This window comes from Montipora capricornis, chromosome 12 (assembly GCF_036669925.1).
Source record: "Montipora capricornis isolate CH-2021 chromosome 12, ASM3666992v2, whole genome shotgun sequence".
NCBI lineage: Eukaryota > Metazoa > Cnidaria > Anthozoa > Scleractinia > Acroporidae > Montipora > Montipora capricornis.
The window spans coordinates 20,276,807-20,291,806 of record NC_090894.1 but is presented as its reverse complement, the minus strand read 5'-3'; the positions used below and the strand labels follow the sequence as shown (position 1 = coordinate 20,291,806).

At 38.9% G+C, this 15,000-nt stretch overlaps 2 protein-coding genes across 2 annotated transcripts in view; both read right to left on the bottom strand.

The window, feature by feature from the left end:
• The window catches only part of LOC138026529 (short-chain dehydrogenase/reductase family 9C member 7-like), an 11,725-nt gene extending 11,025 nt beyond the window's left edge, over positions 1 to 700 (bottom strand). The window contains exon 1 of the mRNA XM_068873917.1: positions 57 to 700. Within this exon, the coding sequence (XP_068730018.1) occupies positions 57 to 411 (355 nt within the window). The 5' untranslated portion in view covers positions 412 to 700. The remainder of the gene's footprint in view (positions 1 to 56) is intronic.
• Positions 701 to 2,518: 1,818 nt separating this feature from the next.
• Positions 2,519 to 13,847, bottom strand: LOC138026536 (putative lipid scramblase CLPTM1). The gene is made up of 7 exons (XM_068873923.1): positions 13,707 to 13,847; positions 12,922 to 13,015; positions 11,788 to 11,978; positions 9,064 to 9,159; positions 7,924 to 8,059; positions 7,642 to 7,809; positions 2,519 to 4,970 (listed from the first exon to the last, which is right to left on the bottom strand). Exons 1-7 carry the CDS (start codon positions 13,845 to 13,847, stop codon positions 4,774 to 4,776), a joined length of 1,023 nt encoding a protein of 340 aa, XP_068730024.1. The 3' UTR covers positions 2,519 to 4,773.
• Between the last annotated feature and the right edge of the window lie 1,153 nt (positions 13,848 to 15,000).

Genomic DNA, 15,000 nt, shown 5'->3' with positions numbered 1-15,000 from the left:
GCCTAGCCCAACCCTCTAAAATAAATGGTCTGTGTCCAACAGAACTTTCACGTCACCTTGAGAAGGAAGGCGAGACTTCACAAACTCTATGGCTTTCTTTACATCATTTTCGTCTGTTACATCCAGTTTCCACGTTGTCAGGTGTTGAGAACATTCATTCTTCAGCTTAGTTTGTCCTTCTGCGGTGAGACAAGAGGCAAAAACTCGCAATCCTAGTGCATCAAGCTTCTTGGCGAGCTCATGGCCGAATCCAGTGTCGCACCCGGTAATCAGAACAGCTTTCTGATTCAGATCAGGCACATGAGTATCAGGGAACAGAAAGCTAGAAGCGACGTACAAAGTTAGAAAAAAGACAATCAATAATATAAAACCTTTGTAGGAGAGAAGATTGAGATACAATTGATCCAGCATGGTGCCCTGACTACAGCGATTATTGACCTTACACCTCTTTTGCTATTCAAATTTACCAACCACGAACAAAATAAGTCATTGTTTCAACATCCAATTATTTTACAATGACTGCAAAATTCTCGCGCGCTCATTGGCTAACTTTTATTGTCAATAAGCGGACAGACACATAAATTCATAATATACGTTTCGAAGAGTGAAACGTCGATCTGGCACTTTTTAACCAATAGGAAGTCTCCGTTAATTCCATAAGAGAGCGAGGCAAGTTGCCAAGATTGAATAAAATTGAAGTTTCTCGCATTTTTGTCTCGCGTTCTTCTCGTGTTTTGACTTAATTTTGACCCCTCTGCCTTTTTGTTATTGTAAAAAACAAGTTTTCCATGCGTCTGTCCTGTCATTGACAATGAATTTCGTCATAACATTGTCAAAGTAGTCTGTGGATCCACGAGTCCAAAGCTAATTTGACATTGTTATGACGAAATTCATGATCAACAACAGGACAGACGGATTAAAAACTGACATCAATTTGTTAATTGGCATATCTATGACAATAAGTGACGTCACGAGAAACATCGCTATCGGATGTTTATTGGGTGCAAATAGCACAAGTTCACGTGATACTTTCGTGTAATCCGAAACAAGTGTGTCACGCAATTTCAGAAGCTTTCAGAGTACGGTATATATTTGTCCTCACTGCCACTTACCTGTACGTTGACATAGCCTCCAATTTTATTCACGGTGATAATATTCCACCACCACAGACTAGACTACCTTGTGCATGTGAGGAGAAGTACTGTAACCACTATAACAGCGCGCAAAGACTTGACACAGAACGCAAGTGACATAGTGCTTGGGTTTTTAATTAAATATTTCGTTCAAAGTTTATATTTGAGCAAGACTGTATGGAACACATTTACCATCCAAACGACATTTAAAAAAAACCTGTGGTATCCTTTCCGCCATTTCATGTCGTCAACTCTCCTGTGAGAACCAGGCTTTCATATTCTGATTTATATTTTCGGATTTGTGCAGGGACCACCCTTCATTTTGCAAAATTACAAGGAGAAAAATCTTTAGACGAAAGAGGGAGGTGGTGATCTTCACACTTATCTGTACAATTAAAACTGAATTGTCTCTAATTATAGACACCTGAAAAATTCAGGAGGCTTCAAAGGACTCAAAGGGATTCGAATCCATGAGCTCTGCGATGCCGGTGCAATGCTGGTGCAATGCTGGTGCAATGCTCTCCCAACTGAGCTTTGAAGCCACTCAGTTGGGAGAAGGTCAATTTTTTGGGTTCATTTGACATTTGTTCCGGTGAAGGACTTGATGAATGAAATGAACTTATATTTGAAAAGCGTGTTACAGACGAATCCCTTTAGGTCCACCAAATACATGGTGACTATAAAAGGCAATTGCTTAAATCAGTGACCCATAACTTGGAGCGAACAACAGCCCTATATTCCTGTCACGGCGTTTTCACATACCAGGATTTATTTTTGGATTGGATTTCCCGCTAACGAGACTCCTGCAGGAGCCCGATGACCAATCACAAGAAACTAACTTGAAGTCACAGAGTCACCTAACCGGAATGGTCTTTGTCTTTTTGCAAAAAAGGTAGTCTAAAAATACATCGTACATGGGCTCCTGGTCTGTAAAAATACCGTGACATGGGCTTAGTATAGGAATTGTTCGCTCCTAGTCATGGACTCCCGCTTAAAGTGAGAGGATCACTTCTCTCTTTCGTCCGAAGATTTTTCTCCTTGTAATACCTATTGAATTTACAACATGAGGGGTGGTCCACAGGGGTAGTCCATGGACCGGGTCCACAGGTGTGGTCCACGGACCTAGGGTCCATGTTTTGTATACGTCCTTTGTACAGTGTTATAATTGACTTTGACAGATTAAAAACAGAATGGCCAATATTCGAATGCTAAAGGAAGAACAAAGTACAGAACCGATAAAAAGGTAGATAAAACTAATTAAAGAGAATTTAAAGAACAAAAGAAATCCAGTGCTAATTGAGTCAGAATAGCGGATGGCATTTTCATCAAAAAGTACATAAATAAGAACATCGTCCGTCAGTTTTTAAATCTTGTAAAACACTATCAAAAATTTATAAATATTTTATTGATTTTCGGCAAAGATTATGTTTACGGTCCACCTATGCATGTTTCACTTTTTGTGACTGTAAATTATTTGATAATGGGCGGGTCTTGAACTACAATAACTTAAGCCCTGGCCAAACTATCGCGCAAAGTTTGATTGAAGGCTCCAACTTTGCTCGATCCAACATTGTTAGACCGTTTGGACGCCCATGTTGGAAGATGTTCGTCCACCAATACAATTTTTGTTCGATCAAATACTGGATAGAGTTTGCTTTTGATCAAACATTACAATCAATAATTCTGTTCGACGCAACAATGTTGCAGTGTTTTGCCGCTCTTCCAAGAAAGTTGTGTGCTGAATCGAGTCACGTTCGCGCTGCTAGCCAATTACGAATCGCTATCTTATTTTCAAGCCTAGGCCTCTAGCATCACTTGCAACAGAGATGGCGGACAAGAACCAAGGGGAGAAACCTTGATCAGGGGGTACGAAGCAGGGCCATGTCTGTGGGACACTTTTAACCTCCTTAATCATTATCGCTGGTTGGAGATGCTTGGTTTAATAGAGTTTAAAATTTTTGCAAATTGATCCGAGCTCATAATCATCATCTCCTAAACGCGGATGTATTTTGCAAAGAACATACCCTTTTCTACACGTTCTCTTAACCAGTCTTTGGTTTTTACTCACTTGAACACGTTCTTTCCGTCCTCAAACAACGCCAGTAGCATAACGCTACGCCATATTTTCAAATTTTGTGCCAACTTGGAACTTTAATTGGATAGTGTTTTGCCACCACGTCAACGTTTATATCCAACAATGTTGCATGTGGGATCCAACTTTGTTCGATAGTTTGCCCAGGGCTTTATAAATGACCAAAACGTGATTCGCATTCCTTCGCACTCTGATTGGTTCAATTTCGCGCCCTTTTTCAACCAATAACGGGGAAAAAAAACGAAAGCCAATCGCCAATTCTACTTTACTCGAAATTCCCTTAACACCACGCCCTTACAATACTAAGTGCTTTTAAGAACGTCCCTGTGCAACAGATACGAAACTGAGAAGACAGACTTTCAGTTCAAGATGTAGCAACTTCTTTGTGTTTTGCAACATGCCTTGAGTAACAAATTTCAAAACGATGACTTAGTGATTTTGTGTTTATTACCTGGAAATTTCAATAACTTTAATAGTGCTGCCTTGAGCAAACCATGAAAGAAAAGTCCGGTCAGACCTCGAAATTCTCGCAATGTACGAAAAAAAGCGAATACAGTAAACATCCACATATAAGAACCTAGAATTTAAGAACCTGTTGGGCTAAAAATTTTAGACCTTCCCCCCCCCCCCCCCCCACCTTACAGAAGACCCAGTTTACCCAAGGAAATTAAACAGATTCTTATTTTAGAAAATGACCTTGAGATTTTAAGCGTCTGGAACAAATTTTAAACTGCAGAGATCTTGTTGACAAATTGTGTTTCCATTGTTATGATTGAAATAGAAAGGTATCAGCATCCTCATCAAAGGAAATCAGTCATACCACATTATGTATCATAGAGTATATATCTTTTGTGAAAATAAGAACCAATTTAAGAACCTAGATAGCCTAAAAACTACTCTAAATACCATTCTTATAAGAACCTATTTAGCCTTACTTGGAAAAATCTAGATTCTTACATGTGGGTGTTTACTGTACCTGAAGTTGGTCGGTCACGTCTACTTAACAACCAAGTGGAACCACCAGGCTGTTTGTAGCGTTCTATGGGTACATCGAGTAAATAATAGACAGTTTAAGCCGGTACGCGACCTACGTTTTTGAGCCACCGACGGAAACCAAATGAACAGAGAAAGAGAAAGAGAAAGATCTGATCTGCTAATCGCCCTTTCTCGCAGTCGAAGACTGAATTACTAAGGGCGCAGCTCAACGAGGTCGGGCCGAAGGAGCTGTGCTGCCGGCTAGGCGCTCGGCCCCTGACCACGACCCATGTATGACCTCGGAGCACAGCACCACAGCCTGATGGATGAACCACATCCACCACATTTCACATGCCAGGACGGTACCTAGTCTCTGGCAGTCTTTGAGAGTGAAAAGATACTTGCAATTTTAGTGGTTGTGTTGAGACTTGTTGAAAAGGAAAACGGCTCACGGTTGCCGTCCGGCGGCTTAAAAAAAATTCCCTAAGCTACTCACACCGTTTTCCGCTTAAATAACTACGACTCGCGGCAAAGCCGATCTAAAACAACCTGGAGTAGTAGATGCATTTAAACCTAGTCATTCTTTTTATCCGCCACCGGCTCTGACGTGGGTGTGGTGGTACCATTTTCAATCGCCTTTGTTTCCTTCGGCTCTTGTTCAGCTGCAGCAACATTCTCTACAGTTTCACCGCTTGTACCAAATTCATTTACACGTTTAGGATCAATGGGATAAATCCATCGCTGATACAAGGCAATGAAAAAGACGATGTCTGCAATAACAAAATTACAAAACCACTTAAAAACAGCTCTTCAAGCCAATGAATCCACCCATTCCAATAAAATGTGGCCATAATGCCCTTTAAGATAGATCCTGTGTCAACTTTTAAATATAGAAATATTTTGCGGCGCACAATAACTTCAAGGATGCGGCATGCTACAAAAAATGATGCACAGTCATTGTTACAAAATAAGTTTCACTCAAAGGAAACAAAAACTAGGGGTGCATTCTTTAGGGAATATCCTGGCTATTCTCATTCCGGATCAGGAATAACAGAATACACGGAATATCAATTCTCAAAAGAACGCAAATTATGAAAACGGAATATTTTTGGCGAAATGACCTGGGAACTTTTGTCTGGGCATGCGCCAGTTGAGTTGGCATGGCAACTGAAAAAGGAACACGAACACGAAATGTTGAAATATGACCGTTAAGTACAGGTTTATGGCGGTTTCCTTGATTTTTCGGTTTGCTTCATTTGCTTAAAACTGTAAGGGGGAAGATGACGAAGAATTTTTTGTACTTGTAAGTGCTTTGTGCAGTGGAAATGCGTTCCAATACGCTCTTCATCTTGATGTTGACTTTACTGGAAAAAGGTTCGTGGTTTTTGTACAAACCAATTAATGCCAACCTCATTTCTTTTGACCAGGCAAGGGCACTTTTTTTGAATAACACAAACTGACAGTTCTTTTTGTTCTAGCACCGGTAAAGAAACAGAACAGCTCTAGGCCAGCACACCCGCATCTACGGTCGAAACTTTGGGTCGCTAATTCCATTCAATTTTCAATCTTCAAGCCGCCGGTAGGCGACCGGCCGACCGCGTATCATTTCCCGCCAAAACTTTCCCAAAAGAACGCATATTCTGCCTATTCCGAGTGAACCATATTCCGGTCATTCAGTTCATTCTGCTTTCGGGAACAGAATAAACGGAATAGGTCCCAAAAGAACACGAATACCATCTATTCCGTGTATTCCTATTCTGGAATTGTACCAAAAGAAAGCGCCCTAGGTTTAACACCATCGTTAAGTTAAACTCACTTTGCAGGACACCTACGCGAAATTTTAAAAATGTCGTTTTGCCTTGGCGGCGGAAAACAATTCAAAAGTTGGTACACCAAACTATTGCATGGACAAAGAAAAAAAACAAAATGTTATTTCGAAAAGAAACGTTGTTTCTTATCTGAAATGGAGGGGAGAAAAAAAAGTTTATTATTTTAACACAGTTGACGTTTCGAGTACCACGAATTTCTTTACGGTGCTCAATAGGCCTTTTTCGATATATTAAAATTCAGCTAAAAGGAGAGGTTTAGAGGACAAAGTCAAAGGAAAGTGGATGATATGCAAATATTTTTTACATTCATTCCAACCTGTTTCTATTGATTTTGTCCTACTGCCTCGCTATCAAGCTGAAAATGTGATATTTCGAAAATGGCATATGTTAAAGCGCACCTAAACTCGAATTTTTTTTTGTTCCTGATATAAATCTCCCCATCCAAAGCAACCATGTATCACCATTGTTACCAGAATTTCGCTTTTTCTCTGCAGTGCAAGCCACATAAACTTGGCATTAAGACCCACGACCGTGGTGTGAGAGGCATGGGTCTATTCTCGATCTTACGTCACAAGCTGCTTTAAAAGAATAGGCCATTTCCGAGTTCATGTTTGCCTCCTCTTCAAAGCGAGTCTAAGTGCGAAGTTTTTCATGATAATTAGTTTGCTTTCATATGTAAAGTAGAACTAATTACCATCACAAAACATTTGGCACTTACATTCGCTTTGAAAAGGAGGCAGACGTGAACTCGGAAATGGCCTATTTTTATTTAAAGTACTTTGTGACGTAAAATCGAGACTAGATCCATGCTCCTCAGATCACGGTCGTGGGTCCAAATTACTGCTAGTTTGGATAACTTTGCGCGTCTTGCCCGGCATTTTGAGGTAAGGATCGTTAACATGTTTGCTTTTGGGAGAAAGATCAACATTTGAGACTAAAAAAATTGACTTCAGGTCCTCTTTAACATATCAACTCAGTTGATAAACTCATTTTGGGGTTCCACTTCCCACCGATGCAGCACCAGTTTCTATAGGAACTAAATAATGGTAATTACTGAGTGGAGTGCAATTTGGTCTGAAATCATACGTGTGATTTGAAATCACAAGTATGATTTCAGACCAAAATTGCACTCCACGCAGTTCAATTACCACTTTATTATATCCATTTACAAATCACACAATTATTTAATGGTCCTAAAATAAAGGATTTTAGTCAGTACCAATATTTCATTGACCCAGGTGAGAACAAAAGTTTGATAGGTTACCTTAAACAAGCCTTGAAATCTGATTGGTTGTTTTGTTTCAGTCTTCTTTTCTCATTGGCTGCGGAAATGGTGTGATTTAGAGCAAATAAAATATTGCGATTTGGAACTCAATAAATCGCACTGCCGAGAGCCACTCAGATTGCAAGGATCACCTGTGATTTCTAAATGGATGTAATAGACCCCTTTATCCAATGAAAAAACACCTGACTAACAATGAAGTGTGATAACTTCGCCTTGTAAATTTAGGAAATAGAATCCAGCAAAGTTAAGCAAATCTCTGCCAATTAAATTATCTACAACCTCAGAGATATCAAAATTGTTATTGTTAATATTTCTATTTGTACTTACCATCTCTAAAACAACCAAGCCTGTAAAGAGTTGGCATTTTGATGACGAAAGCAAAGAGGTCATCAATAAATGTGTTGAGTGCTTTGTATGTCATCATGCGCCACGGCAAATGAGCCACTGATTTCATTTTATAATTGATAAACAGCTGCGGAGTCATCATGATGAATCCTACAAAACATGGTGGAAAAATGAGGAATACTGAAGCAAGGAGCCAAAAGTGACACTGACAATATAATCACTGACGTTCTTTTGCACGGCCCCACACAGTGCATGAGAACTTACCAAATGTTAAAAGAAATCCATAGAGCATGCTAAGAATCCAAGAGTACCAGCCCTTGTGTTCAACATACATCAGTGAATATACAGCATAGCATATTAACAACGGAAACAGAGCCCATGACAAATATTTAAATGCCATCTACAAAGAGAGAAAGAAATCATGATTTAAACAATGGCGTTTATAGTTGTTTTCATGTAAAAAAAAAATTTAACCCAAAAGACTATGGACCACCTTAGAATAATGTTTCAAGATCTTTTTTGTCCTTTAATTGTTTTTTCTTAAAGTTGTGCCGCAGGAAGCATCAGATGGGTGACATTTGGTTAAAAGAGCAAACATTTCTTTTTAAATGATACTGTCCACATTTTACCAGTTTGTTGTCAAACTATGTAACCCTGTATATGTTGTAAAAGGTGGTTTGTAACTAAACTTGAGCAAAACCATTGCTCTAGAATGCAAAACAGGCTACCTGGGTTGATTTCTTTTGCTCATTAATACTCTTGCTCAATCTTCCTATTTTTTAATAACTCTCAATACGTACGTTGGCCGACCCATTGCGGCTTGTCCATTATGCATCGACCAACTCGTCGGTCAATGAGTTAGTTGGATTGGATACATACATTACTATTACCAGTAAGCCCTGCCAAAATAATTCACAATTATTCCACGAGGGCACGCTGGATACGAAGTGATAGATAACCGTTGAGGCATGTTAGCGCCGAGTTGGTTATAATCATTTTATATCCAGCAAGCCCAAGTGGAAAAATTATTGTTTTATCAAACACTCCATGGTGTTCCCGAGGGCAATATTGTCCACTAAAGCACCGATTTCTGCCTTGGTCTTTACCAGTCCAAAACGGCTTTTGTCTGCCATTTTTTCTCAGAGTTGCAAAAATGTTTCAGCTCCCTTTATTGCTGATGCATTCCTTGACCATATTAGGTCCAGCAGGTATATAAACTGATAGCCTTTGTTTGGCAAGCCAATGAAAATGCTGGAAATCTGATATCCATGGTTGAGTTTTTAATAAAATTTTATCATTATTATCATTATTTACCACTTAAATTCTAAAGAACTATTGGGCTGGTTTTAATTCCAAAAAGCAGAAAGAAGACATGATCAAGTGAAGAACAGAAAGTCACCTCACCATATCATATTGCTTCGTTTCTGATTCTGCATAGGTTTCTTTGTCAGTGATGGAAATTCTTGGTATAATACCAAACCAAAGGTTTTCTCTATCCAGCTACAAAATCAACAAGGATAAATATTAAAATAATATCAATGAAAGGTCAATACAATTTTGGGAGCAGGAGCAGAGTACCGGTAGTGATGAAAGTCCCTGCCTCTTGCCAATGTAGCCATGTGGTTTTTGTACCCTGGAGGTGACATACCAGGTGAGGGCAGCATAATTATTTAAATGGCAAAGGAAAAATGTAATTCAAGACGTACATTTGAACTGTGGGAATGAAACAAGTTAAGTTCTGAGATCATTGCAATTACGAACGTTACTTTTAGCAGTAACAAAAGGAAAGCCTGAAAAATTTGGGCTTGAACGGATCCATGACCTCTGCGACACCCGTACAGTGCTCTACTAATTACTGGATTGCCAGTATGGCAAACCCAGTAGGAATCTGCGTTTATTTCGTCGTTTTTTTATTTTTTTCCGCGTCGGTAAAAGTCTTGCCTGTCACTCCCCTGCTAAGTGGTGGCTTTGTGCATAGAGCCTTCTGCGCATATTTCCTTAGTATTGAGAGGGTAGTGGGAAATGCGTAGATTTCTCTGGTGGACACAGTAGAACGATTAACTCATGTAACGCGAATGGCGTTTTAGTGGATCTTTGAACAAAATATACCCTTATGAAGCTCATGAATGGCAGGTCAATTGGATATACAGGCGGTGGAATCTTAAAAGCGACGAGTAATGGACTTCGACAACAATCTATCGCCCGTCGAGCCGAAATCAAAGTGAGCTGTATTTACCTGAAGTATATGGTAGTTTGACACAATTGAGTTTCTTGCCTTCACGCACGCAATGAAATAGGAAGAGGTTCTCGCCTCTAAGAGCAAATATGTTGTTTGTTTCAATAAATTTTTCGCTGGAAAAGGATTCTGTGGTATTTTCTGCCTTTGTGAATTATAATATCATGTTGTGTATTGAATTTCCGAGCTTAAGGTTGAAATGTGATATGGGAGAAGTTTTTTAGTATTGCTCTGTAAGCAGGAAGGGTTCACAGGCCTGTTGGAAGCGTGCTTGAGTTTCAACAAAATGAGCCCCAAAATCAGTGAAAATTGTGACGCAGATGAATAATAAAGTAGCTGCCATTTCCAAAATGATGAAATTACCTGGTGATAAATAACGTTGAACGCGTCTTGGAGAGTAAATTTTGACTTTGCATAAACAAGAGTTGGGCGGACTTCGCTCATTTCATTGTCAAACTTTATAACACTTGACAGAAAAAGAAACTTACAAAAACCCGGTATCTTGCCATCATTTGACACAGATGCTTCACTGTTTGGCGAGTAAACATGCCGCGGTAACTTAATTACGGCGCCCAATGAATTCCGGCCATGTCACTTTCGATTCGGCGATTTATTTGAACGTAGTAAAAATCTCCCAAAATGTTTGTCGCTGATCGTAACTTTTTATAGTCTATATTCACGGTTCAAAATTAATGTTGTTTGCATGTCGTAAATATGTTATTCTCGATCGACCGTCCTGGAGACTTCCTTCTGCTCTTTCTAAAAACTGTGTATCAATAGTTATTTACTTTTGCATCAATATTTGTTTTTGCATAAAGCAAGCTAACAAGATCTGTACCTTGCTGAGTTCACATTTGTTAGCGTTAACAGTATTTTCGGTCCGATGCTTCTGTTTTATGAGGGGTATATTGTTTTGGTCTCCCATCCAAACACTAACCCCGCCGAACAGGGCTTAACTTCAGTGAACTTCGGCATTAAAAAGCTGTCTGATGCTCAGTGGGCACGCTTAAACTTGTGGTGAAAAGAAGCTTATCAACATGTCAGCCCAGAAGCCAATGTTTCTCACTTCCCATTTATTTTCTTCAATCTTTCTGGGTTCAGTACTTTGCTAGTAACCAGATGTCTTCTCAGACTATTTAACCTAAGACTTCTACCATGGCACTACAATGATAGACAATACCAAAACAATATCGTGCACTGTTAGAGCTACATATTGCGCAAGGCCAGATCTGTTTCATCGTACGAACATGTGAGGACCTGTGAGCCAAAGGGCCTCTTCTGGTATGACTTCTTAATGACCTTGAAAAAAATTGTTTGGAACGGTGCACGTACCACAGGCAACCCAGTGTACCCTCACGGAGGGTCTAGTTGAGCTATCGAGCCAACTGGGGGCTGATCATTTTTTTTTGTGAGTACGTAACTGAACCAGTCGATGATATGGCAAAGGAACAATGTATTAATTAATGACATACGTTTGAACAGCAGGAATGAAACAAATTAAGTTTTGAGATCGAGTTATGAACGCTAAGATGCTTTTTGCAAAATATTGTGATTTGTCAGTGTCTCGCAGATCAATTATTTGCCTCAACCTTTGGCTTCGGCAAATAATTGATCTGCTCGCTACTAACAAATCACGATATTTTGCTCAACCTCGTCCAATAATTCTTAATTATTCAATCAAGTCTTTCTAGAAGTGAAATGCTCCAAAAGATATCATGCTTCTGTCCTTTCCTGTTGCCTTCTATAAAACTATTTCCCGACAATGAACAGCCTTTAAATACAATTATGACTTGGGAAAACAGTCTTGTTCAAAACTGCCTGAAATTAAATTTAAATAACTGGCCCAAATTAAATTTAAAGAATAATTAGTAAATAATTATTGCCAAACTCACCTTAATATTTACAGCCTTGTTGATCTTCCAAATCTCAATTAAGAGTCCAATAAAACAACTGATTATGATAACAGTGTTGGTCTCATTATCCATGACATACAGAAGAACAATGACAGACTGGAACACATTGAAAAATACAGATCGCACAGACAAGCCTTCCAGAGTCTTGCGGCTTCGCCAAAATTGTATGTCTAAAGAGAAACCAAAAGAGAGCAAACTTGAGCATGACACCATTGATTTTTATGTTCACAACAAAACAACCAACTTTATTAATTTGCCTAATTCCTTATGGGAAAGGAATGTTTAGTCCAGACAAGTTGACAGCAAGAAATTTGCCAGAAGGGTTAAACTGTTGGGCCATGAAAAACTACTGAAGGGGAGTCTAACAATGGGCAAGAGCTTGCAGGGAGCAAGAGGTGAAATGCGTAACAAGATTCACATGTACCAGCCTCAAATTGTCCTGCTGATTGCCTCCTTCTGATTGGACGCAGTTAAACAATTATCGTTCAAAAATAACGGTGTCCAGTCAGAAAGAGGCAATCAGAAGGACCGTTTGAGGCTGGCAAGCATGAATCTTGTCACACACTTCCACTGCTCCAAAGGTATGGAATTTTGATTTTTTTCGATGGCTATTTCTGGGTCGTTGGGATGAATTTTCAAGCAATAAGTACAAGAAGAAGCGTGAATCTTTTGGCCATTCTCCTGTGAAGTTTGAAAGTGGAGCGATGCGATTTTCTGGAAAAAATCGCCCCAGTGCTGGAGCCGTTCAAAAGATACCTTCCACCCTCGTCCCTCTTTTAAGAGGCACAGTAAACAGCAAACTATAAATCTTCAAAATCGCTCAAAATACCACAGTACACTGCAGGTAAGGTAATTCAATGTTTATTTAACATTGGTCCGTGCACATATTTATTGATATCTCTACAGAAGAAGCAAATGGTGAATCCAGTACATTTATTTAAAAAATTACAAATGGTTACACAAACAGATTGTGTGGGCTCCCTGTGATATCCATGGTAACTATGAGAAGTCACAGTACCAGTGGACTGGTCTGTAGAACCCTTACCAAAGAGGATGGGATTGAGGAGATAAATTAAATTAATTAATACAGAACAACTCTATGTTAAAACTCACCATTCTTGAAAGCCAAAAATTCAAAAACAGTGTGTACAAGAGTAACAATCATGGTTACGCCCAACAAATAAGGGTTAGTCTCCACCAAAGTCCTCTGAATCGAAAAAGGAAAGAACATATCAATTTTTGTGAAAATGAGGGAATTAAATTATTATTGTTATATTCAAGCCAATTCCACAAAGTTATCACTTTGGTATTTGTTTTTGACACTCAATTGAAAACCATTCTAAAACTGGCATGAGATTTTTAAACTAATCAGCAAGCTTAATGATTCCAAGTTCAAGTGAGGCCTACCGGTAACACTACTGTCAAGTTTTTTATTCCCAATTATTCCATCAGAGATCAACCCTAGTATTGGAATTGGGCCCACACAAGGACAGACCAGGGTGGGATTTGAACCCACGACCTTCGGATTAGATCAATGCTGCTCTACCGACTGAGCTACAAGGCCAGAACGGGAGCCAGCCGTGGGTATGTGAGATATTATTCACAAGGACAAATTCGCCTGATTTAGTTATTTTACTTTAACCACTTCATAACACATCACTTGTAATGATTTCCTCTCAAGATGTGGAAAGGTAATTTTTCTCAACTTCATCAACAACTGAGTCCTTCCCAGAGCTTCACTTATCAAGACTGGCACTTATTCTAATTCCCAGTTTTGAGAACCGTGCAAAACATTTCAGTCAATAACTGTGGAAGTTGATGCAAAAACCCAGTAGCTTAAAAATTGTTCATCCCCACACACACAACTTGACCTACATGTAATTATCCACTTCAGCTACCTTAATAGAGTCTTGTTCCTCTTCTGTTTGCTCTGGTTCATCCCCAAGAACAGAAAACCATTTTTGCCTAACTCTCTGAGACTCATACATTTGCCATTTAAACAGTGATATTGGACTGTATGTCAGATGCAGATCAAGCATCCTGCATGCCAAAAAAGAAAACAACCTCTTTAAAGAAAGGTTGGGAAATTGACAAAAAGGGATTACTAGTTTTCCCTCACCATGACTACCTGTTTTTAGTTTGTTTGTCCGTTTGTTTAACTAAAACAAAAGAACATGCTTGCATGGGAATTGAACTTGATTCCTGGTGGAAAGGTTGAGATACCAACATACCTGCAGACCTCATCAGACCAAAAATTAAACGGATACGTACATTATCTCGACAAGTAACATCATGCATTTTCCCAGTTCAATTTCACAGTCAGGTATTAATTAATTAAATAAGGTTAGGAAGAAACATACATGTATCTATAGATCACAAAATCAAAGTAAACCCTTAAATTTGGTGGACTGTACTGCAGAACAGTCACAGCAAATTCTGTACCACACAAACTACTTTGAGATACTGTACATAGTATAATAAAGATCCTGTGACTTTATGCACTTTTAATTAAATTCACTTTTTCCAAGTAACTGATTTGATTGGTTTGAACTAATAATGCATACAAATGATAAGACAGATTGTGTGACTGGGCCTAACGGGCCATAATAAATTTTAAGGGCCACCTCAACCCTTCAAGTCTGCTTGTATTCAAATAAATTTGTTTTCACTTGAATAAAAAAACCGCCATTGATTATTTAGACATTTCTATTACCCAAGTTGGTTTTTCTTCACTACACGTGAACCCATGGCTACTGGCCATTAATCTTTCCCACAACTGGCCCACAAATAAAATTGACATCTAGCTTCACACAAATAACTCATCTAAGTGTAAAAGAGTTGAAAAAGCCTGGATCATGAGTCATGTCAGAAAGAAATGGACTTACTTGGTTTTTCATTGATGGGCATGTATTCGCTTGCCAAGTTCCAGTAGCTGTTCAGGTACAACACTGGGAAGTACTATGCAGTCATATTCTCACATGTAATGACTATGTCAATAAAAACGCCATAACAAATGACACAGAATCACTGCCTTAAATCAGATGTTAAAGACACCTACCCATTGGAGACCACTAATAAGTCTATGTGTTTATTTATAACAACAAATAATGATTGGGACAGGATGCAGGTTTTCATAATGACTCTGAGAATTGCGTTCACCAAATAATGGATGCAAATAAACATTTAAAAAAA